The sequence below is a fragment of the Carcharhinus amblyrhynchos genome, chromosome 26 (genome assembly GCF_965287045.1).
Source record: "Carcharhinus amblyrhynchos chromosome 26, sCarAmb.v2.hapA, whole genome shotgun sequence".
NCBI classification, from domain to species: Eukaryota; Metazoa; Chordata; class Chondrichthyes; order Carcharhiniformes; family Carcharhinidae; genus Carcharhinus; species Carcharhinus amblyrhynchos.
The window spans coordinates 32,403,934-32,430,036 of NC_137349.1; the positions used below are offsets into that span (position 1 = coordinate 32,403,934).

Consider the following 26,103-nt stretch of genomic DNA (forward strand, 5'->3'; position numbering starts at 1 on the left):
CAAACATCTACAGTTCCAAATGGACAGTTAGAAACACAATGGTCTCACTTTAGTTTATTTCTTTCCCTCCCCAGTGTTTGTTTTTTTTGTCTCCCTCTCCCTTCCTTCCTTCCTCTAAATTAAACTGTTTTGGTGAAAAGGAAGTTTTTTAATATTGATAAGTGCAGAGAAAAGGACATTCTTAATTTGCAACTTGTAGAAAATGAACAATAGGATTGAGGCCTTGTTTTCTGCTGTGTCTTAACAAATTCAAGGGATCTACAAAAAGTCAGATTGTGGATATGTTGGAAGTTTGAAGATCATCTTCCTTTACGTTGATATTATGCTGACAATGCTAGATGTACAGGTAAATTGTTAATAGCAGACTAATAATATAAAAGCTTCATTAAGGTGTCTTGGCTATTCATCTGAGCCACCTAGTGACTAACGGTGAATCTTTATTGATATATACATGCCAGAAACTCCAAATTTGATCACAGATCTGCCTAGAGCTGGCCGATGTCAGCTAGAGCAGTTTTTGGTGTGCCACAAGCCAGGAAAAGAACACCTTTTCCCTCATATTATCTTGCTTACTGGAAGCTGAGCGTGGACAAGATTTGGACTTGGCTGTGATAATTCAATGGGGCATCAAAACTCATTGTCTAGATTCACGAGGAAGAATTAATTCATTGTACCAGATCTTGTATGACTGGTGGTGTCTTTGAAGTTGCATTTCAGTTGGAGTCCAATGCTTTTAGAAGAATTACAGGAAATTGAATGGGATTGAAGATTCTATTCTTTGTGTCTGACTAGGAAACTGTGACAATTCTACCACATCCAGTTTTCAAAGGTGGTACATAATTAAACAGCTGGAGTACGAGGGTCCACAAATATTCTCCTCCTAAATGATGGGGAAGCCCAGAACATCAGTACAAAAGACAACGTTCAAGCACCTGCAACCACCTTCAGCCAATAGTGTCACGTTGATGAATAGTGCCATCTTGGCCACCTCCCGTGGTCCTCAGCATCAACAATGCTATCCTTCAACAAATTCAATTCATTGCATGTGACATCCAGAAACGTAGAAGGCACTTGTTACGGCAAGATTTGTGTTCAGAATGAGCTGTATCCCTAGCCAAGCTTTTCCTATACAGCTACAACACTGGCATCTACCCACCAATGTAGAAAATTGCCTAAGTGTGTCCTATCTATAAAACGAATTTTCATAGTAACTTCATTGCAGTGTTAATGTAAGTATATTTGTGACTAATAAATAAACTTTAAAGCAGGAGAAATCCAACCCAGCCAATTGCCAGCCCATCTGTCTGCCCTGGATCATTAGTAAAGTGATGCAAGGGGTCATCAACAGTGCTATCAAAAGGCACTTGCTCAACAATAACCTGCTTGTTGAAGCTCATTTCAGGTTCTGCCAGAGCCACTCAGCTCCTGCCCTTATTACAAGTCCAAACATGGACAAAAGAGCTGAACTCCAGATGCAAGGGAGATCTGCTGACCTTGACATCAAAGCAGCATTTGACAGAGTGAGGCATCTAGAAGCCTGAGCAAAACTGGAGTCAATGAGAATCACTTGGAAAACTCTACACTGATTGGAGTGGAGCCCCACCTGGAATGAAAGAAGATCGCTGTGATTGTTGGAAATCGAATCATCTCAGACCCAGGACATTGCTACAGGAGCTTCTCAGAGTACCATTCTAAGTCCAACCACCTTCAGCTGTTTCATCAGTGACCTTTCTTCCATCGTGAGGATGTTCATAGATGATTGCACCATGTTCAGTAGTGTTAATGACTCCTCAGGTACTGAAGGAATCTGTGTCCATTTGCAGAAAAACCTGGACAATATCAAATCAGGATTGATTTGTAGCAAGTAACATTTGTGCCACACTAGTGCCTAGGCAATGACTGTCTCCAACAAAAGAGAACATTAAACATCTCTCTGAATGTTGAAATGCGTTATCATCAGTGAATTCCCCCCCCTATAAACAGCCTGGGGGGTTTTACCATTGACCAGAAACTAAACTGAACAGGCCATATAAATACTGCGGATGCAATAGCAGGTCAGAGGCAGGAAATTCTGCAGAGAGTAACTCATCTCCTGACTTCCCCCAAGTCTGTCCACCACAGACAAAGCACCACTCTCGACTTGGTTGGATGAGTGCAGCTCCAACCATACCTCAATACTATCCAGGATGAAGTAACCCACATGATTGGCACGCTCTCCACCATTTAAATATTCACTCCCTCCTCCACTGATGCACAGTTGCAGTAGTGTGTCCCATCTACAAGGCGCAGCTCACCAAGACCATGTCAACAGTACTTTCCAAACACATGGAAACGCCAGCACCTACAAGCTCCCTTCTAAGTCACACATCATCCTGACTTGGAACTATATTGTTCCTTCAATGTCACTGGGTCAAATTCTTTCTGATAGCATCGTCAGTGTACCTAAATGACACGGACTGTAGCAATTCAAAAGGTGACTCACCACTACCTTCTCGAGGCCAATAAATGCGGGTCTAGCCAGTGGCAGCCACATCCTGTGAACAAATAAAGAGAAAATGACCTTCCAAGTTGGAGGCACTCCAGGTACTTGTGCTGATACTCAGTGAGACACCACTTTCGTAGGCAAAACTGCACTTTGCATGAAATAATCTGATGGCAAGCCAAAATGACTCACTTTTATTCATGACCTACATGCTGCAAATATAGATGTCCGCCATAGCTTCCTGACCCCTCAGAATCATGAGTACTTAGCAAGCTACATCTCACGTTGAAAACTCAGACTTATTAAATAAAAGTAAAGGGAAATGAGAACAATACTACGGATTTCAATAGGTTGCTGAACTTCGGTTAATTCAAAGAGCAAAACCACAGAAATAGTCATTCTTGTAACTTGCAACATATTTATGAAGTAAAATGTCACAGGAAATTGAATTCCTTTATTTTCCTCAACCATACAACAGTGTTTCAAAAGTGGAATCCAAAGCCAGGAAAAGATTCCAGTTTTTTTCTGAGGTGGTTTCTGAATATGGTACTGTTAGTTGACAACAATTAAATATCCCTACAGTGTAGAAGGCTATTTGGCCCATTGAGTCTGCACTGACGACAATCCCACCCAGACCCTATCCCCATAACTCCACATATTTGCTCTGCTAATCCCCTGACACTAGGGGCAATTTAGCATGGTCAATCAACCTAATCCGCACATCTTTGGACTGTGCAAGGAAACCAGAACATCTGGAGGAAACCCACGCAGACACGGGGAGAACGTGCAAACTCCACACAGACAGTGACCTGAGGCTGGAATTTGACCCGGATGCCAGGCGCTGTGAGGCAGCAGTGCTAACCATGACTGCCACCATGCTGCCACATCCTGGTTGAAACGTCTGCCACAACAGATTAACCATTGATCAGCCACTCAAACAATTAGCTCTGCCTCTGTTCTGAATCTTGAACATTAATATTAACTGCTTTTAGTTCTTGGGTGAACTTTGTGTCCAATACTTACAAGCTGTGCACGTAGACAGATAATTTATCACCATTGAAATAGAGGTGAGTCCCAAATTGTGTATTTCATGTGCATAATAAATGGGCCGGCTACAAATCCTAATTGAGTTATGGGAGTCACAAACTGGCCGACTTCCATTATCCTGTAAAGATGCATTAAAATTTGAAGGATCTATTACAGTACTAGTTGTCCCGCTGTAACTACACTTGTAACAAATTCTTTTGTGTTTAAAATCTAGAAATTAATACCCACTGACATTAAGTTTCCAGTTGATGCTGGATTTGTTTGACTGTGTATTCAAACACGGAAGAGTTGATTAGCTTTCAGATAAATCATATTAAAACCCACCTTGGGAGATTGAGCAAGACTGTACAAATTACTCTAGAATGATTCGAACAACATGCAGAATTTGTTAAAAGCCATCAACATTAATGTTTTCTAGGAAATGTTCCAGAGTAGCCAGAAAAATGCAATCTAAGGATTATAGATTTTACTATCAGAAATGCATGCAAGCCTTTACACAGAACCAATCATTTGGCCCAACTTATCAGTCCATGTTGCATTTTCACCCTCCAAGCAAGCAAATACTGAGTAACATTTTACCCACCTGTTTCGATATCCTTTTAGCTCATTTTGCCTTCAACTATTTCTCCAATCTAATTTTGAATGTTGACATAGTTTCTACCTCCAACCAGTAACTTTACAGCCAAGACATTTCTCCTAATTTGCCATGTTTAATCTTGTATCTATTACATCTTCTTGGCCCATAGCTACTGGAAATAACTTGTCTACCATTTCCCACCTCAAACACTTATATCATTTTGTAATATGCATTTATCTAATAATAAGGCCCCATTTTTCAATCTTTCATATACCAAATAGCTTCCCAGTGAATCTGCATTGTACTTTTTCTAAAAGCTCCATATCCTAAGTACAGCATGGAATTCGCTACTCAGATTTGGGTCTTGCATTAGCTCATCATTACCCCTTAGTTTTTTTAAATTTTTATACTAATGATAAACTTCAAGTTTCAGTGCCCCCATTTTGTGGCTTTATCAACCTCAGATGCTGTTACTGATGTCCAGTACTCCCAAATGTTTCTGCTCTTCTGATACCGTGCCTACTTCCATTCATAATATAAGAACTGTTTTTCATTTAACTAGAATGTATCACTCCACAGTTAGTTACATTAAATGCAAACAGCTATCTTATCAATGTCCTTTTGCAGTTTCCTTCAATTTTCTAGGGAGTTAACTATGCTTCCTATTTTGATAATACCTGCAAATTTCAACCCTATCCCCTTTGTGTAGCCAAAATATTAATATACGCAGTGTGACAATCTTTAACCTGGAAGCAGCACATTAAAGAAAAATTTTATTTCCTTTAAAACGTTTTAGGAGTCTGTAATTCTTTTTAAGGATGTTTGAAAAGATCTTTTTTAGAGTTTGCATCAATTGTTAAGGGGTCTATTGTACTTATCTTGGATAATAAGCAATCCTGCTCCATGAGATTTGCTGATTCTTGACCTGGAAGGAGGTTAAGACAAGAAGCCCTTTGGCTGGCAGACACAAAGGACAGCTACAAACAGAGGAGATGGAGGGTGAAGGTGATCAGCGCACCAATGCAGACATAGAGGAGACAGAATTCTTGTGGAGAACAAGCAAATCACTTTAAGGAAGAAGTCAGTTTTCGGTTTGGCAGAAAAGGAGACAGGATCTCTTGGAGGGTGTCCAGTGCTTGCTGGCTAAAAAGTTTTAAAACCTGGTAAATGTGAATAACTCGGACGTGAAAGAGCTGGGTCTTTTCCCAGAAGTGGCCAAGTTGTGAACTGGGTGTTATCGGTCAGTTGGTTGGAAAGGATCTGGAAAGCTTTACCATTAGGATTGTCATGACCCAAGGGAAAGAGGAAGATTCATAGCAGCGAGCATTTGCTAGCCAGGAAACTCAAAGGTGAAAGCTATTATCGGATAGCGTTCCTGTTCTACGCTGTGTGAATAGAGAGCAGCGTATTGTAGATCTGTGTTGTTACGTAGTGCTACATGTTTGTGAAAGTGATGCATATATTTGTGGCTGCCTAGGATGTATCTTTGTTTTATCAACTATTGAAAGTGAAGTTTACCTTTTTTTATTTGAAATGTTACTTTCCTGTTAATTCAGGGGTAATTTCTGTTGTTTGATTTGTGTTAAAAGCCACAAAAAGTAGAAACTTGTAGTTCTTCAGTTTGGGGTCATTCGGTAAATTTGGTTATTTTGTTTTATCGTTCCCCCATGAGGATTGTAACAAAAGTTATCTCTGAGGCATTGTTTTTTACTGCCAGCTACCCTCGGTTTCTATTTATCGTATACCTTGTTTTCTTTACATTCTATCCAGTCTTTAACCTGGCTTGTCATTCCATCTCTGAAATCCATACCCCTTAATCTTTACTCATAGTTTTCCATGCACGCTCCATCTATCACATTTTCCAATTTATCATATCTGATAGCTCTGCAACAAAAAAGAGGTTTTTCGGGTGAACCATCCCTTTGGAATCTATACTGGGCTGCTTCTAAGTATAGTCTCTTAATCTAGAATAGATAAATGGTAATGTAAGCCTTAATTAAAGCTTCAATTTTTCCAACCACAGATGTTAAGCTAACTGATTTGTAATTACCTAGATTAGAGTTCTGTATTTCCGTTTCTTAAATGAGCAATATAATGGCCAGCCTCCAGCCCTATGGGAGACATCCATACTTGGTTAAACCCCTGAAATATAATTTCAAGGGCCTCGGCAATTTCCTGCCACTTCATTTTCCTAGAATTTACCTCTTTGGGTGATTGCATTTAATCTCCCTTTAACCTAAATTATGTTGTAAACAGTTTGCTGAATTCTCAACATTCCAGGACTCAAATACTTTGTAAATATGTCAACCATTTACAGATTGACTATCCTCTTCTCTCAAGCCCAACCCTGGTTTTTACTGGTGTACTAGCAAAATGCATTACTGATCCATTTGGGATTTTGATTTTTTTTATCCTTATGCCCTCTCTCCTTTTGGTTTTCCTCATCCTATTCCTAACCTCTTTGTTTTCATCGTATTCTTCTTTGCATTTTCATTATTTTTGTGACATCTTTAAGCCCTTCTCTTTTTAATTGCTTTCTAACCTCTATTTTTCCATGGCATCTTGAAACTACTGGTAGTTTATGAAAGTGCTGAATAAGTATCTCTTTTTTAAAATATGCCATTGTTTAACTCCAAGCTGATTTAATTTGTTGCAGATGTTGAACTGTTGGAGTTAGTGAGTCATACCCGCGTGTGCAATATATAGTGTTTTGGATATGACTACAGCTGCAAACTGTTTTTAAGTGATTTGGGATTTAAAGTAAAATGTCTAATATTGGAGAAAGCATGGCAAGATGTTAGTTAAGGGAGGGACTCATAACTGGATTTCCCTTAAAAAGCCATATAACAACTGAGAAATGTTAATAAAAGACCCCAGTGGGCAGCATGATGGCACAGTGGTTAGCACTACTGCCTCACAGTGACCAGGGTTCAATTCCCAGCTTGGTTCTCCATCTGTCAGGGGTTTGCACATTCTCCCTGTGTCTGTTTGGGCTTCCTCCGGATGCTCTGGTTTCCTCCCACAGTTCAAAAATGTGTGGGTGAGGTGGATTGGCCATGCTAAATTGCCTCTTGGTGTCAGGGGAACTCGCTAGGGTAAATGCATGGGATTATGGCGATAAGGCCTGGGTGGGATTGTGGTGGATGCAGACTTGATGGGCTTTTCATTTAGTGAGCTGTTCAGCAACAAGTCCCACACAGCTCATTTGGCACTCTAGCAGATCAAAGCTTGGATTTACAATTGGCTTTTGGTGATACTGCGTTGGAAAATGCAAAATCACCTTCTGCATCTGATCAGTAATCTGGTGGCCCCTGCAGAAGTATGAACGACAGGTGAGGCCAAGATGGCTGTAAATACATCCATGAGCCTATTAATACTAACTATTCAAGTTCATGGGCAAAGAATTTCCAATTGAGCAAGGTATAGCAGCTATGGAACTATACCCCAGTAATTGTCAATGCTGTATGAAAGAGAAAATTAAGGTTGATAGTGATGAAAGGATTAATCGGGTTTGCTAAATTATTATACAGGGCTTGAGTAATTTTCATAGAATCTTTACAGTGCAGAAGGAGCCCATCGAGTTTGCACCGACCACAATCCCACCCAGCCCTATTCCCACAACCCCACACATTTACCCTGCTAATTCCCCTGATGTTAAGGTCAATTTAGCATGCCAATCAACCTAACCCGCACATCTTTGGACTTTGGACTGTGGGGAGAAATCGGAGCGCCTGGAGAGAACCCATGCAGAAATGGAGATAATGTGCAAATTCCACACAGACAGTGACGTAAGGCTAGAATTGAATCTGGGTCCTTGACACCGTGAGATAGCAGCACTAACCACTGTGCCACTGTGCTGCCCATATATTTTTGACACCATGTGCTATAGATTCCAGATTTGGAAAATGATAAGTGATGGTTTGTGGCTGAGACCTGACTACTGATTAACATTATCTCTTTCACTGATGCTAAATGTAATTGTTGCAAAGTTGTGCCGTCCGAGTTGATATAATTCAATTTTTATTGATTATATGTACCATGTGCAGTAGAGATTGGCATAATGTAAATTTTGATCATGTTCCTTGCAATTTAATTTCTGCAGGAAGCCAATTTAGCAGCAGCATCGTAAAACCTTTTTATCAAGCTTTGATTTTTATGAGAAAGGATTTCATTGTCTTAAATCACAAATTATTGCAGGCGACTTTCAAAATTTGCAAATAAAAGTGAGTGAAAACTGACTTGTTTTAACATTTGCTGGTTCTGAACAAAATGTTTTTTAATAATGCAATCATAGTTTGAACTCATATTCAGTAATCAACTGCTGGGAAATGGAACCTCGTGGCTAGGCCCCTCTCGTGGTTGAATGATCTGCAGATGCTCAGTCTTGGAAGCCTGGAACCATTGGGGTGGGGGAGGGGGACAGATGATCAGATGGAAACTTGAGCTTTGCAACCACATTCCAGACCATCTAGGCACTCCCAAAGCAGAAGGAGAAAATATAGCAACGTTGAAGATAGGAGCAGAAGGAGGCCATTTAGTCCTTTGAGCCTGTTCCGCCTTTCATCATGATCATGGCTGATCATCCAACTCAGTAGCCTATTATTATTGTTTTCTCCCCATAACCTTTGATCCCATTCACCCCGTAGGAATTGGAGGAACAAGACAAATCAGACTGCATTTGATTTTTCTTAAGTTCCAACTATTCAGGGTGTTAGAGTTCACTAGGTCTTAAGTCTTTGTAGCCTTAAATAGGTTAACTGTAAGTATTAAGTACAAGAATTATACATATATCAAAGGGTCGAGCTTGGCGCTGTCTCCATGCTTGTGTACGTGGCTCTGTCCAACACCAGACTGACCCACAGGTATCGGTCATGTGTTCTCTTACACCCCTGTGTGGGTAGCAATGTGCTCAGACCCACATTAGCTCTAATGTGCCTGACTGTAATACTAAACCAATGCTTTTTAAACTTCTTTGAACAAAATCTCAGTGGGACAAGTCCAAGCCGATGAAAAGCTTAGCATCCTGGTGAGATAACCTATTGCAGGCTTAAAATTAATTTGGTGGACTCATTGGAACTAAATTGCAACACTCCAGCTTTTCTTCCTCCGGCTTAGAGTAAAAGCATATCTCAAGTAGGCTTTCAGCTAATCAGATTTATGCTACCAACTCCATTTTTGATTTGATTTATTATTGACGTATTAGTATGCAGTGAAAAGTAGTATTTCTTCCTCACTATGCAGTCAAGTAGAACAATGCCCATATAGGATTGGTGAAGCAATGTGGTAATGATGTATTGTGATGGTTCTATTATACAATGTGGAGAGTATTAAAAACATATTAATTTCATTCGTTAAACACTTGTCTAATACTACTAATTGTTACAATGCAGAATACGGGATGCATCGGGTCGCCCCAAACGTGAATATCAACCCAAACCTAGAAGCACTTACACTGAGTTTGGTGACACAGATCATTCCAATGGAGGTTTCTCCTATAGTGGGTCAACAAAATCACAAGGTAAGTAATTTTTCTTTTTTTGTTTAATCAGTGAGCTATATGTCCCACACAATGCAACTAGATTTTAACTAACCAGTCAATCCTTCTACAAGCGCTTCCAAACCACTGCTTCCTGTCATGCAAATCTATTTGTTTTCTTTGAACTTTAGTAAAATAAGAGAGAGCGTGCTGAGCAAATGGAGTACACAGGTCCATGTAGCAACAGAGTTTATATTGAGATGGGTCAAGTTAGAGAAGCTTGCAGCCTTCCCTGGCAAAGCCTGGTAGTAAGCCAGACAAACCAGGATTCTCCTTGATTTGATGCCTCTTTGTATTGATCAGTATTGATATCTGATCAGTGCTTGAATGGCAAATGAGGGACTGAAATTGACTTCAACTGACCCAAACTAGGAAGAGAAAAGATTAACCAAGAATACTGCTCCTGATCAATAAACAGGGATTTCCTAATGAAAAATGTAAATCCAGATAAAGTGCACTCAGGACCAGGTTAACTGATGCACTCTGTAGTCAAACAACCTTGCTGATGCTAGTTATCTCGATTTGTGTGTGTGAAGAGCAGCCATGGGTAAGATACTTAAGAGCAGTCATCATCTGTGTAACTTCGTGAGAGAAGGGGAGAAACAAAGGAGAAAGCAAGAATTGAAGAAAAGTCGCAATACGCAACCAAATTCAGATTTACTGAAATGGACTGTTGATGAGGCCTGCGGTTGCATGTTGGACTCCACTACAAGCAGCCGATGTTTAATAAGTAGATTATCTTTGCCAGAAGTTCAGATTTATGATTCAGACACTGATATGTCCACCCCTGAATAATCTCTGACCCCGGGCATAAAGATCAAGGCATTTGCCAGCATTAGTATGAACTGGGACCAGGCAAAGAATTGTTGAGCAATGAACTTTGATTGTATTTAAATTTTGTAGAGTTGTCTTGGTCACTCATCTCAGCTATCAAATTTATTGGTGAGCTAACAATATTAATACAGCATAAAAATGACTTCTGTTTCTTTATTATAAGTGTATCCATCGGTTTGTGGTAGCCAGCTCGGGACAGTGAAAAACTCCTCTCTGGTGAACTCATTAGCGTTGATTGATCTCTCTTGCTCTTGAACATATTTCCTTTGCTGTCGAATGCAAGTCCACTTTAACTTCTCTTCCCTGAAGAACAAAATGCCTTTTCCATCCATTCATCCCAATTCTGAGATTATTTTCCCAGCTTGCTTGTAATATTTATGTAATTCTTTAAATTCACTTTATCTTTAACTTCTGAGCTTTAACTGAGCTCCAAGTTCATATCATTTTACAAAAATGAAATTTATTACAATCTGCCACAAAAATGAAATCTCATCTCCCAAGTGTTGTAGCCTTTACCTGTGAATAGGACATTGCTGCTGCAGTTCACATTTGCACAACAGAAAGAAGGAAATGTGGAAGTTACTTGAGGGCTGTACCTTAACAATTTTCCTTCATTGGATTTTTTTTGAAGAGCCAATGTGTAACTGGTCCAAGTAGAGCAGATGAATGCTGAAAATACTCTGTTTCTCTCTCCTCTCATGCTGCCATAACTTTGAGTTAATGTTTCAGACTGGTGACCTTTCATCAGAACTGGGAAAACGTTAAAAATGTAATGGGTTTGAGGAAGGACTGGGTGAAACAGGGCCAAAAGACAGGTGAGATTGAATGACCGAAGAGTTAGTTTGCTAATGCCAAAAGGAATAGTGATGGTGTGACAAAAGGTGTGCCAAGAGCAGAACAGGTGGACTGTTGACAAAGCCAAAAAAAAGAGAATAACCAAAACATGAAAGTAAACAAAAAGGGCGCCAAGAATAGGGCCTGAAATTGTTGAACTTGTTATCCAGTCTGGAAGTTTGTGAAATGCTGAGCTACTGTTCCTTGGGCTTCTCTTGAACACAGCAGCAGTGCAATAAGCTTGAGGACAGAAATATCAGTATGAGCTCTCTCCTGCTGTGAGCTCATACTGAGCATGTTTGCTGTCGGCATATTTTTCTTTGCTCCTTTTCTTGCCCCATCACGTCCCTGTTTCCCCCCCCGCCCCAAACATTCCTTGCTTAAAACCTATTACATTCTAACTTACCCCAGCTGTTCCCAGTTCCAGTCAAAGGTCACCAAATTCTATTTCTCTCTCCACGTATGCTGCCATAACCTGCTGAGTATTTGTGTTCATTTCAGAATTCCAGCATTTTCCACGATATTCTGCTTTTCTACAAGATCCCTGGTCTGTCCTGAGTTAATATCTGAGACCAGCAGAGTACAAATAAGTAAATTTTGGGCTTGCTGAATCTTGGTTGTGGATCTGAGATTTCTGTTTTGTGGCAGGGATTTTAAAAACTGCTGTAGTTCTGGGGTGCTTCTTGGTGATCAACCTTTATTTGCCCTTCTTTGTGTTTTAGTATTTTCTGCACTACTTCACGCTCTTTGCCTCTGAAATTAAGTGCATCCTATTTAACGAAGCTGACGTGTGGGAACTTTCAGGTTGTGGCCGTGCAGTGTAGAAGGAATATTGTTCCTGGTACTTAACTATTTTTCGTGTGTGAACCTGAACAGTGAGTACCAATAAGCTATTTGATAATAGAATTCATCACAGCTCAACCTGCTCCTGTTCTTACTCAACACCTCCATGTTCAGTGTCAAGTATTGCTTTCTTCCCCCACCATGAAACCATGGTCAGAATTTAATGTCAGCAGTGTAGGGTCTCACATAACAGCTGAAGAACCAGCAAGAATCTAAATCAGGTATTTAACTGGCAAGCAGTGGGGCCTTTCCCAGGATTTAGGACCTCGGCAGCTGCGGACCAATCAGGCTGGGAGGTCTCCATTGCCTGTCAGTGCTACCAGGAATGGTGGCTATTATCAGTCATGCTGTACCAGAGACTGAGGAGATCCAGTCCTGCAGTGAGACATCACAGAAGGTAAGAGGGTTCACAGGAGGAAGTCATTAGTTACAGATGGGGGGAAGAAAATAAGAAATGGCAGGGTGTGGCTGTTCTCAAAGCAGGTCCTTCAATCAGGCACTCCGTAATTTTAAATTACGGACACCTTGGGAGCCTGTCAGTTTGCTTTTCAAGCTTCCTGAGTGGCAATGCAGCAGTGGAATGAGGCCCTTAAGTGCACAATAATTGCTCACTTAAAGGCCTCAATTAGCATTCAGATGGAGAGGTCAACTGTGACCCTCCCCATCCTGGACTCAGGCAAGAAGATGGTGGGGTCCCCACCTGGCATCATGCCACCTGATTAAATGCTTCAAATTTGCCAGTGGCCTTCAGTTCTGCCCCATGTTTCTAGCAAGACAGGATTTCCACAGTTGGTAAGCTATTTTCAAGTACATTATAAAGTTCCACACCATCAGTATCTTCCAAACCCTTAGTTTACTCAATAGTTCCTCCTTTGACTCAGCGTAGAGGAAAAACAGGCATCTTTTCTAGCTACCACTTGTCAGCCATGAAACATTAATGCTATTGAAATGCTTTGTTACAGATGAGAACACCTATAGATTCGCTCCCTTGCCTGTGCTGTATTAGTTAATGTTGGACATGTTGACACTGATGATCCTACTTCTAAGATTCCTGGCTTTGGGAGGGTAAAATGATTCCCACTCCCAATCACTATCTTGTGACTCTCCTGTTGAAAATCAGTCATTTGGTACCAGCTCTGATGCTTTCCACTGTCATTTAGCACTTACTATAAAGGCTTGGTAGAGTAGCAGGACTGCTGGCACTAATATAACCATATATCAGCCGGAGTCAGCAATTGCATGAGCAGGAGAAAGAAAAATAATAAGACGAGAATACACTGTTAAGGTTGCATAAAAAAGTTATGTTGTGGGCTGGCAGTATTTTCAGTAAAACTATTGCCCTCAAGCTAATTGAAAGAGTGAATGTACATCTTTTTGTAGGCCATAACATTTCTTTCCATTTAACAGAATTAGCGATCTGTTTTGTTATATTGCAACCATATACTGCCCTGCTAATAGCAATTCAGATGATACTAATGGCTTGCCAGAAATTCCCCTCACACTTTGCTGATCTAAGCATCTACACATAGACAGTTGCTGTTCATCAGTGTTGTTACCAAGTTCGTTTGGTGCTTTAGCTGTAATGTTCAGTAACAGAAACAAAATAATGTAACTATGCAAGGCTGGGCAGTGCAGTCCTTGTGCTGAACCCTTCAATTGCTGCAGCCCCTGTGCAAGGCCTGTAACCATCAGTATCTAACTTTGGTTTTATACTGCTCAGTGTGTTCTTTTCAGACATTTTATTATATTCACTTTATTTTTCTCCACACAAAAACATGTTATTTGGAATGCATTATATCTAGCTGTTGAAACAGTTTGTCACCTTTAAGAGGGAATGCAATCACAATTGAAAGAGCAGAGAAATGGCATTGGAATAGACCCCTCTGATCAGAAAGTAGCCCTGATACAGGCCTAATGCTGTGTTGAATTTCTACCATCCTTTGCTTTCCGCATAAGGGTGTTCCGAAGGAAAAATGGTGTGCCCCTCCAGTATACAGAAGTGGATGTCAGGAGCAGCCCAGCATTGTATAAATCCCACTCTCAGCAGTTTTTAACTTTAATGTTGATCGCAGCAACGCAAGAGATAGGAGCAGACCTTTAGGCCCATCAAACCTGATTCTCCATTCTGTACGATAATGGATGATCTTGGGTTCGGCTTTACTTTCCTACTCGCTCCCAAGGGACCAAAAAATATGTCTATTCCAACCTTAAATATATTCAATGAGGGAGCATCCACAGGCCTCTGGGCTAGAGAATCCAAGGATTCACAATCTTTGAATGAAGAAGTGTCTCCTTATCAGTGCTATTTTGGAACTTGGAAGAATTTTGACAGGAAGTGGCGTGAAGCATGAATGAAGAAAAGCAAGAGCATCCCCACGCTGTACAAGATCTGTGATGTACAATGACTGCTTTAATGGCCTCCATAAAGGTACAGAGTCACGCAGCCATGTCAGTTCAACAGCAGGATGGTATAGGATTCAGGCTGAGATAGATGAGAGGAAGGTGTAACTAATGACTGTCATCAACTAACAAAGCTTTCATCTTTAGTAGTCAATCAACTACTATTGATTGATAATGGAGAAGATTTATAAGTTATATCGAATTTATTTTTTATTTTAACATTAACTTCCCCATGAACTGCCTCCTTCCATTTGGACAAGCCCAATAGGACACCAGCCAGTGGATCTCCCTGTGAGTCAGGTAGCTAATGCCCAATTTTTACTTCTGGATAAAAAGACATCTGGTACTGTCACAATTTAGAAAAGATTATTGATCAGATGTTTAATTGTGATCAAAATTCAAAGAAAAATATGTTTTTTTAATGTTAAGCTGTCTAGTCACTGAAAACAGCCAGAATAACCTGTGCATTCCAATCATCTGGACTTAAGAAGAGCTGTTTGACAGTTGGTGAGTGTAGGAGGAGGTTTTTTGTAATGATTGTATCCCTAACGTCAGCTCCCTCTGCTGTACATCAATGGTATTTTCCTCTTCCTGTACAGCGGTGCATTCCAAACTTCCTTGCCAATGGAAAATTACCAAAAGCAAACAGGCCAGGGGGTCAATTAATCTGAGCCCATGATGTTTTTTGGGCTAAAGTCCCATTTTCCTGCTTGCTTCCAATTCTCCATTAGCATTTCTCTTTCAACATCTGTCTAACTTGCTGTTTGTTTTGAGATGCTCAAATGTAAAGAGAGCACACTCCTAACATTTCTAAAGTGGCCCTAAACAATTGACACCAACTTATTAAGAACTGAGAAGCACTTGCAAAGTTCATAAACTTGGTTCTGTGGACATAAACTCCAGTGTTGTCAGCAGGGAGCTGTCCTTGCTTTGTCATGAACATGTGCCAATAATTACACTCATCCTCGGCACCATCGTTGATCACCACACTGGCTGACATTCTGTTTTCACATTATGAACTCAACTGATTTCCAAATGTATGTGACCTCCCAGTTTGAGAAGCCACTGATGTACACCATACTCATCCTTCTGCTGTAACTCACTATTCAAATATTTACTTTTTCTAGTGCATACAAAAGTTTTCTGAATCGGACTTTGTATTTCATTAACTTTTCAGGCATTGTCACTGTACTTATTGGAAAATGATTTGTCACACACATTATAACAATATTACTACATCGTAGTAATGATTGTAACTAACCATTAGACTTTAATCTGGAGTAATCATGACTGCCTTTGCTGTTGGTGATTGAGGTGTACTTTATTTAATCTGAAGTTGTCACATGAAGGGCAGCATGGTAGCACAGTGGTTAGCACTGCTGCCTCACAGCGCCAGGGTTTGGTTCCCAGTTTGGGTCGCTGTCTGCACATTCTCGTGTCTGTGTGGGTTTCCTCCGGGTGCTTTGCTTTCCTCCCATAGTCCGAAATACGTGCTGGTCAGGTGGATTGGCCATGATAAATTCTCCCTCAGTGTACCCAAAAAAGGTGTTTGGAGTGTGGCAACCAGGGAATTTTCACAATAACTTCATTGCAGTGTTAATTTTGATTTGATTTATTATTGTCACGTGTATTAACATACAGTAATAAGTATTGTTTCTTGCGTGCTATACGGACAAAACATACTGTTCATAGAGATGTAAGCCTACTTGTGACACTAATAAATAAACTTTATAAACTTTGCATTCCATAGCTCATGTAGAAGCTTTAATATAATAAAATGTCCTGAGGTACTTCACAAAATGAGAGTGAATGAATGTTGAGAAGCAGTAATTGGAGGGAACTGAAGGCTTTCTGGATACTTCTGAAGGCGGACAGCTATGCAACCAGGGACAAGAGTTGTGGAATAGAATTCTGGCTTGATGGCTGCAGTTGTCTCTGCAAGATGAAGAACAGATTGAGTGAGTGTTCAGTAGGCAAGAATCTGAAGAGCAGATGCAAGCTGGTACATAGGCCAGGGTGGAAGTTGGCTGAATAAGCGGCTCAAGCTTATAAGCGAGTATCAGAATTTAGAATCAGTAAGTTGGACAAAATGAAGACAGGACAAAACGATGAGAATAAGATTGATAAATGACATGCTCTTCAGGTTCTTGTCTACTGAACACTTGGTGTCTCCACCTTGCAGACACAATTGCAGCCATCAAGCCATAATTCTATTCCTCAGCTCTTATTCCTGGCTACATTGCTGTCCACCTGCAAAAGTAGCCAGAAAGCCTTTTCCTTAAAGCCTTCAGTTCCCTCCCCTTACTGCTTCTCAGAATTCATTGACTCTCATTTTGTGAAGTATCTTGGGATATTTTATTACAGTAAAATGATGCAAGATTGAACACAGTTTGAGGTATTAGTCAGCAATTCTGTAGGGTGGAAATTAGTGGAATTTTGGGGAGCGAGAGTGAGTTTGAGAGGTGATGAAGCTTGGGTGAAAGTTGATGAGGATAACTAGAGATGGAGGCAGTTTCTTAAAAAAGGTTCCCAGTTAGTGGCTTATGCTTCTATAATATTCTAAGCTGTGTTTAGATGTGAGTGAGGTACCAGAATAATACCTCACTTCTCCTGGCTCAAGGCAGTGAGGTTTGTTTCTGTGTGCTTACTGGTGTGGTACATACAGATGCTGAGGAAACTAGACCATTCTCCTTGTGTAACCCACTTTTACCTATCCAAATATGTTTAATGTGGTGAATCTAATAGGGTGGTAGAAAAGTTTGAATAACACTGGTTGCTAAGAGTTTCATAATTCATGCCATGACAGGTGGCCTCTGCCACAGTGCACCCAACCAAGTGCAGCTCAGGTGTCAGGTGTCCTTTTTAGCTCACTATTATTGGATGTGTTTTTTCGAGTAGATTTGCTCAAGCCATGCTCTGCAATGTGGCAATGTTCACATGAATCGATTGTACTGTTTCAGCAACTTGGCTGAAAATGTTCTTTTCCCCTTCAAAATTCCAGTGCTTTTAGAGTCCAGTTTATCTTAACATGATTATTTATTTTGAATCCTTAGTGGGTGTTTGGGAAATGTGTCTCAGTGCACCCCAGGGGAGAGAGAATTGGTGCTCTGGATGAGCCTGGCGTCGTGGAGTCAAACTCTGCTCAGATTTTAAACATTTCTCCCAATGATTCCAAATTTCCAAAATGATTTTCAACCATGTTGCCAACGGCTTTATTTAATTGTCTGACGTTAAATTCCTAGTTTGAAACATTCTTATTTCAACTTTTTAACAAGATTAGGAAGGCTTTACTTTCCGCTTTTCATTTGTGCTTTTTCACCTTGATCTTGGCTTCAAGATTTCCCTCTTCTGACCAAGGGAGCAGATGCTTTGGTCTCTGTTTTCACCAGGTTGCTGTTCAGTGAAGTTTCTTGACTCCCCACCTAAAGCAGCTCAAGGGAAATTGGGATATCAATGGAATGAGCAGATGTCACTCTTTAAGATTCATCGATGTTCCAGTGTGACCTATTTTCCTGCCTTTTCAGCTCTTAGCTCCACTTGTCCTTTACACTCCAACTGCATTTGCTGACCTGATTTATTGTTTTTTAAAAAAAAAAAATCCCACTTTCTGGAAACTACAAACAGCAAGCAATAGTGAAACTGCTTTGACAGTTTTGACAATTTGCTCTCAGTAGGGTAATGCCTGAGGTACCCTTCCTGCCATCTAAGAGAATTCTACCCCCTTTCTAATCACTCAGATGGTAAGTGCAATGTTCGCCTTTATTCGTGATCTGTTACTTATCTCAGCTGAGCTTTATGTTAGCCTCAGTACTCCTGGATTATGGCAGGAAAAATTAGCAAGTGTTCCTGCAGCTGACAGTTTTGCAGTAACTAAAATGTGGATTTATGTGGATCTTGGGTAATGCCTCAGTCAAAAAGCCTCCTGATTCCCATAATCTAGGTTTGCAGGTGAATCATGGCGACTTGGGCTGGTACCAAAGGGCAGTTGATACTCTGGAACCTTAGCTCAGCAAGAGCTAGTGCTATCAAAAGAGAGAAGGGAGAGGGAGACTGCTGTTTTACTCATAGACTGTGTTTTGTATTATGTGTAGCACACCTAGACCAGCCATGCTGCAAGGCGCTGTATGACTTTGAGCCAGAGAATGAAGGAGAGCTTGGCTTCAAGGAAGGCGACACCATCACATTGACCAACCAGATCGACGACAACTGGTATGAAGGAATGCTGCATGGCCAGTCAGGATTCTTCCCTGTCAACTATGTTGAAGTGCTGGTCCCATTACCTCAGTAAAGGTGCTGAACTGGACACCACATTCAGATGTGGAAAGAGGGAGACTTTCAACATTCCTTTTAATTTAAAACACTAGTCCACTTCCATGGGTTGTTTCTCACAGTGCAGTGTTACATTGCGTGCAATGCATCATCATTTTTTATTTTGAATTGACAAATGTTTCTGTGTTAAACTAAGTTGCAGCTCCAGTTACTCAGCGTGTATTGCGATATGGTTGTGAGAGGTCAGCGTTTCATTCAGTGGATTCTTTTCTGTAAGCTGTCCACTTCTAACAAAGTGAAAGGGCTGAAATTAGGCATTTGCTTTGCAGAAGAAATAGCTGTGACAGTGTTATTGCTCCCAGTGTAGGAGCTACTCTTTCTACACTGCTCATCCATAAGTTAGTTTCTAATGCACAGTTAGTGCTGTGGAAATCACATGATCTCAGATCATGAACATCACCTTCATTTTTAAAATGTTTTTACGATTGCTTTGATTCCCAATTCACACTAACATGGGGGTTATATTGAAATAATTCACACTGCACAAGGACTTGGGATTGCACAATTGGTCAGGCACCAGCCTTTCAATTCTGGCACCTGGATTCACATTTGGCCTGAATTGATGGGGTGACCGGTCTCCTGTTCTGCAATCTAACAGGATCCTGTATGAAATGAGCGTGGCCAGGCGGAATCCTGTTTCATACAGCAGTAAACTGGCAAACTCCTTAAACAGGGCACAGGACGGCTATGATGGGGATTGGACATATGAAATACTAATGCAGTCACAGGATGCTGCTTTGAGGTTGGGGCCAGGTAAATAGTTGGAGCCCGGTAGAGAGAGCTTAACCTTGCTGCACCTGATTTTGTAATGTTGGGTGCCTGAAACGGAAGTGTCCCATTCCCAGACTCTGGTACCATCCAAGTAATGGTGTCCACATTGCAACTTAACTTTGAACTTAACTGGCTTACTTTGTCTAACCCATCATTGCCTTCTGTTTGTCCCATGTTTACATTAACAATCCACTCTGGAAGTTTAAGATGTGAATTAAAACAGGAGTTCTGTTCCTCTATTTTAGATTACGTTTTTTTAAGGCATATCCTGTCCGCTGGTTCGTGACAGATGTGCTTTTTCCTCCCTCGCAGATGTAGTTAGCAGGGAAACGTTTATGGTTCTGTTCAAATCAATCCCCAGCTTCTCTAGAACAGGGAGAACAAGCCAAGATCACTATCCTTTTTGGGAGAATATGTTTGCAATGGATGGGCGAGGACAAAATGGGATCATGCTCTGCTGTGGTAAATAAATAGTCCATTGACATCAATGAAGAATAATAGCATCTTGAGGGAAATACTAGAAGGTGCCTGATGTCCTTGGAATTGAAGCTCAGCAAGTGTCAGCACTTTGAAGGAGGAAATGGGGGAGAAGACAAGATTTAAAGAAAAACTCAACATCTTTTCCACAAAAGACAGAGCCATCTGTCTCAGTTTTAGAACAAGTGAGGGTATTAAAGCATTGCCTGCCATTGTTGTGTGAAAGCTATAAATAACTAGACCAACTGGTTTAGAAGTACAAGTTTAAACAGTACCTCCATTCCTGTGAACCACTTTTATATTGAAGGAAAGACCCTAGTAGACAACAAGTGTTAAATCCAATATAAGGAGGGACAGCTAAAATTGTCCACCTGCCAGCCTCTGTTTATGCTCTGCCTGGAAGCATTCTGCATTATAAATGAGCTGCTGTACACACTTTTGAAAGAAGTACTGTAAATGAACCACCATGATTGTCTCTTGAGGTGCAGGATGTGCCTGTGAGGTCTTTCTCCTTCTGCCTCTGCAGCAAAAGCACAGGTGAGTAGAAATGCCTTCCTGCCGGCCTGGACGCAGGTCGCTCAGGCCACTATTTAGTCTTGCTTGCAGGTGGGCTGAACTCAGCCCCAGCCTCTCATCCATCTTCCAACCCAGAAAGGCTATTATCAATTGCTGGCCTGTTTTTTTTTGAAGAAAATCTTTCACTGGATGTTGCCCGCAGTTAAAACGGTGAAGTCACACCTGTAACATTTGAACAATTTGCACATTGAAGCTGGTGCTATGAATGCCATCCTATCGTGAAACATGTTAGATCTGGAATGGCCCCAGATCTGCAATATAAAGAAGACACAATTCAATCTTTCAGGGAAGTGTTGACAGTAAGTAAGGGGCTCCTGTTGCACACTCTGACTTCCCTCAGCCGCTATACTGTTGCTGCTGCATCTGTTTTATAGATTCCAAAAAAAGGATGTGTGCAGTAACAATTTCAAATCCCAACTCGTCCTTCACCTTCTGCTGTCTCTTAGCAAACACATAGATAACTGGAATGAGTTTTGTTTTCTGTGAAACTTGAATTGTTCCCACTGTTGTTTTCTATGGTATAACCTTCAGCTCACCATGTTCAATGACGAGCAAGTTCAAGCTTCCAGTAACTATTCCTGTTCTGACCTCCACGATGTTGAATGATAACCTGGTACATGTGCAGCATGTATCTGGCAGGTATCATGCTGCCGCACTCTCATATTGACACTAGCTCTTTAACACTAATCATGATGTACCATGTATCTGTCCAGTACCTTTTGATAGTGTTGTCAACTCATCGTGAACATTAGAAGATTGTGACCATACCTGTACTAATGCTTTATGAATTCAATCTATCTTTTGATAATTATAAGAGCCATGGGCTTATAACTCAAAATATGTATCTTTTTTACTGTTTAATCCTGCATGTAGATTTATGTTTAGTACAATTATAAACTATGTAGTGTTTTGTTCAGATTATGTAAAGAATAAACAAATAGGTGACATGAGCTGGGATTTGCATAAATCTATAAAGTTTTTTTGATTGGGGGGGATGTTTCAGAACAAAATGTCAAACATGAAAGATGTATTTAACTAACTTTATTCCTCACAAAGCAGTGTGATTTTAGTCTGTGGCATCTTTGGATGGTGGCATTCTTGTCTTTGGGTCAGATTTCCCCTCTCCAGTACCTTAGCGCTTAATCTAGGTTGATTTACCAATGCTGTATTGTTGGAAATGCCATCTTTCAGAGGAGGAGTTTACCAACATCTGGTGCCTGCTCCTGTAGACTTGAAAGATCATGTGGCACAGTTTAAAGAAAGGCAAATTTTACAGTGTCCTGGTTCGCATTCCCTGTCTTAACTGTGATTTGTACTGGAGGGGGTGCAGAGGGAATTCACCAGGATGTTGCCTGGGATGGAATATTTAAGTTATGAAATGAGGTTGTGTAGGCTTGGGTTGTTTTCTGTGGAGCAGACTGAGGGGTGACCTGATTGAGATGTACAAGATTGAGAGACATGGGCAGAGTGGATAAGGAGCAGCTGTTCTCCTTAGATGAAGGATCAGTCATGAGGGGAGATAGGTTCAAGGTGACGGGCAGGAGGTTTGAGGGGGGATATGAAGAAAAACTTCCTTACCAAGACGGTGCTGACAGTCTGGAATGTGCTGCCTGGGAGGGTGGAGAGGCAGGTTGCCTCACTTTTAAAAAGTATCTGGATGAGCATTTGCAGATCATAACATTCACGGCTGTGGGATTAACATTCAGATGGGATTAAGTGGGAGTTTCTAATGTGTTGATTGGAATTGATGGGCCAAAGGGCCTCTTTGTGTGCTGTATGATTCCAATGTCACTACAAACAGAGGACTGGTTATATGCCTCATTTGCCGTGTGTAGCATCTTGCTATATGCAGTTGTCCTCTGGCTGCCAACAAATGATGTGGAGATGTTGGCATTGGACAAGGGTAAGCACGCAAGAAGTATCAACACCAGATTGAAGTCCAACAGGTTTATCAACAGTTATTCTGTAAAGCACTTTTTCATATCTTCAGGATGTCCTGTGGTATACAATAAATGTATGCTGTAAGAAGAGAGTGAGTTATTCGCCATGATACATAAATTTCATGAACTAAATAGATGAGGTTCAGTTTGAAGATCACAAGAGGTGCTAACTCCTGCCTTTTACAGTGAGAGTTAGTACAAGTACTTGAAGCAAACCTAAACCACAAGAAAACAGACCTTCAGACAAGAATCGTGCTCTTATTTCTTTGACCCACAGTTGACAACAGTGCTCAGGATTTACACAGTCTGCGTTCTACATTGCACATCAGCTCAAGATGCAACAGTAGAAGCACAGACCTTAACCGCAAACTCGAGTAGCCAACAGGAAGTTGTTTCAAGTGGGGATGTACAAATTAAATATTCTGCTGTAAAGGCGACACAGTGGTTAGCACAGCTGCCTCGCTTCGGGTTCGATTCCAGCCTCGGACCACTGTCTGCGTGGAGCTTGTACATTCTCTACGTGTCCGCATGTGTTTCATCCAGGCGCTCTGTTTTCTTCCCACAGTCCAAAGATGTGCGGCTTAGGTTGATTGGCCATATAAATTGCCCCCTAATGTCAAGAGGATTAGGAGGGTACATATGTGGAGTTAGGGGGGTTCGGCCTGGGTGGGATTGCTGCCGATGCAGGCTCGATGGGCCAAATAGAATCTACCGTACAGAAAGAAACTATGTTTCTAACACACAAACTATCAATCACCAAGTACAGATAAGGCTACAGTCAATTTTCTAGAAAACCATTCGAAAGGACATCACGTGTCTGGGAGGAAAGCAAATTCTCTTTTCAGGTGCTGAATGACTTGCACGTATGTCCAACTAATTTTCAGTATTGCCAACATTTTTTTCCTTTTTGTTCAGCAAGGTCAAGCAACATATTTTCTCCCTCCTCCATATCTGCAGCATCTAACTATAAGTGAAATGATTCAGGATTTTTTTATTTCCACCTCCCTTCTGGGTAGTTGGTTCCACATGTTGATCACTCTCTTCTGTGAAGAGTTGATATCAGGCTTTTCCCAGTTTCTAACAATTTGAAGTAACTTTCTTGATTTACTTTTCCCGATCTGACGCATGCAAGGTCTTTTCAAAGCGAAAGAACACAAATTAATCCGTTCTATCCCGGTAGCTCAATTTTCTTTTTCAATTTGGCTTTTTTTTCTGCTAAGAATTGGACCACGATTATTTTCTTCGGGATCCTTCCAGCCCTAATAGCGAGAGGCTGATATCTGGCTCTTTTGATAACCTGCCAAGGGTGTGATTCTGTTGTGAAGGTTCTAAGTGAAAGAAATCCACAGGAGGATGCAAAGTATTCCATCTAATTTAATATTAAAGGAGCAATTTTATTCACAGCTGGAATTGGAACTAGGATTGTCTTGCTGATATCGTAAATATTCTCCTGAGGTAGGAACATATTACAACAGGACAACCCAGCAGGGGCGGATTTGCAATGAAACACTGCCGTGGCACTGGGCCCCCAAGCTACAGGGGAAGTGCAAAATGATGAGCAAGTCTCCCTACCACTGCAGAGTTCACTCTTCTCATTTCTTTCTTTAATCTCCTTGGTTATTTCTGGAAATGTACTTTTTTTATTATTGGCTACTACTCACTGAAGTTGCATCACACCCAACACGGCATTTGATAGGCTTAACCACCAGAACCAGCCAGTCTGCAATTGGCCTGGTTCTCCACTGTCAGCTCCCCATGATTCTTTGCTGTTATGAGAAACTGCAAATGGAGCCGAAGTTGTGCCAAGGCTCCAACTGCTCTGGGCACTGACAACAGTGGCAATTTGTGGAGGAAGATCATACAAAGACCATGGTCACACTTTTCTACTCTGTTTCTTAATTCGAACACTAACAGGTTGGCATATGCTTAGATGCTAATGAGTGTGCATCTATGTGTATGTCTGCATGTGAGGGTTCTCAATGAGAGATTGTTATATGTTTGCATTTCTAAGAATGTGGTTTTATCTGCTCCAAGAGTTAACCAAATGCAAAAGTGTAGCAGTTTTTTTAAATGTATCTATCTCACTGAATCACTGAGGCAGCACGGTGGCACAGTGGTTATCACAGCTGCTTCACAGCGCCAAGGACCCAGGTTCAATTCTGGCCTGGGGTTACTGTCTGTGTGGAGCTTGCACGTTCTCCACATGTCTGTGTGGGTTTCCTCTGTGTGCTTCAGTTTCCTCCCACAGCCCAAAGATGTGTGGGTTAGGTTGACCCTTGTGTCACAGGGATCAGCAGAGTAAATATGTGGGGTTAGGGGGAAAGGGCCTGGGTGGGATTGTGGTCGGTGCAGACTTGATGGGCCGAATGGCTGCCTCCTGCACTATAGGGATTCTATGAATCAGAATATTTTTAAAACATTCTGATTGCTGCTGCTGATCTCAGGTCTCTACAAGGAGTGGATCCTACAGGACTGTCTCTCAGGAGAGCCCATTGCATTGCACTCACTGCTGATCTCACTCTGTATAGCAGCGTGCATAGTCATTGTTTTTTCACAGTGCTGTTCCTATTGGTGGATCCTGAATTTATCAATGGGAGGAAGATGGAGGATAAGAGTTTGTAAAAGGTCAGAGCTCCCTAATTCCAGCAGAACTTGGGAGGGGTAGCTGTTGGTTCCTGGGGGTGGGGAACCCATTAATGAAGCAGAGCATGGGGCCCCACCAGCTCCAAATTGGGCACTGCAGCCCAATCTATATTCAATTAGAAAAGTTTAACACTGAGGAATGTAAAAGGTAGAGCAGTGTTACTGTCCCTGTACTGTCATTCTTGATGGATTGTGTTATGTATTGTACCGCTGAATTGGTCTTTTGGGCATTTATTTCACTGGCTTCAAGTGTCAATATAAAATGAGAGAGAGCGGCTGAAGTAAACATTAGTCCTTTAGATGCTGAGAAGGGGGATCTAATAACTGGAAATGAGAAAATGGCTGAGGCATCAAACAGGTATTTTGTCGGTCTTCAGTGAAAGACAAATATGCCAAAAATTGATGACAGGCTATGGCAGGTGAGAACCTAGAAAGTATCATTATCATGAAAGAGGTAGGGTTGGGCAAGTTAATGTGTCTAAAGGTAGACAAGTCTCTTGACCCTGATGGAATGCATCCCAGGGTTCTAAAAGAGATAGTGGGAGAAATAGCAAGTGCACTAATGGTAATTTACCAAACTTTGCTGGACTCTGGGATGGTTCCCACAGATTGAATGGCGTCCCACAGCAAATGTGACGCCACTGTTTTAAAAAAAGGAGATAGACAAAAGGCGAGTAACTATAGGCTGGTTAGCTTAACTTCTGTAGTAGGGAAAATGCTTGAATCTATCATCAAGGAAGAAATAGCAAGGCATCTAAGTATAAACTGTCCTATTGGTAAGACGCAGCATGGGTTCATGAAGGGAAAGTCACGT

At 41.1% G+C, this 26,103-nt stretch overlaps 1 protein-coding gene across 1 annotated transcript in view; it reads left to right on the forward strand.

The window, feature by feature from the left end:
* The window catches only part of LOC145358504 (endophilin-A2-like), a 129,056-nt gene extending 107,400 nt beyond the window's left edge, over positions 1-21,656 (forward strand). The window contains exons 8-9 of the mRNA XM_080212619.1: positions 9,497-9,624; positions 18,645-21,656. Coding sequence (XP_080068745.1) covers positions 9,497-9,624; positions 18,645-18,841 — 325 coding nt within the window. The 3' untranslated portion in view covers positions 18,842-21,656. The remainder of the gene's footprint in view (positions 1-9,496; positions 9,625-18,644) is intronic.
* Positions 21,657-26,103: the final 4,447 nt, after the last annotated feature.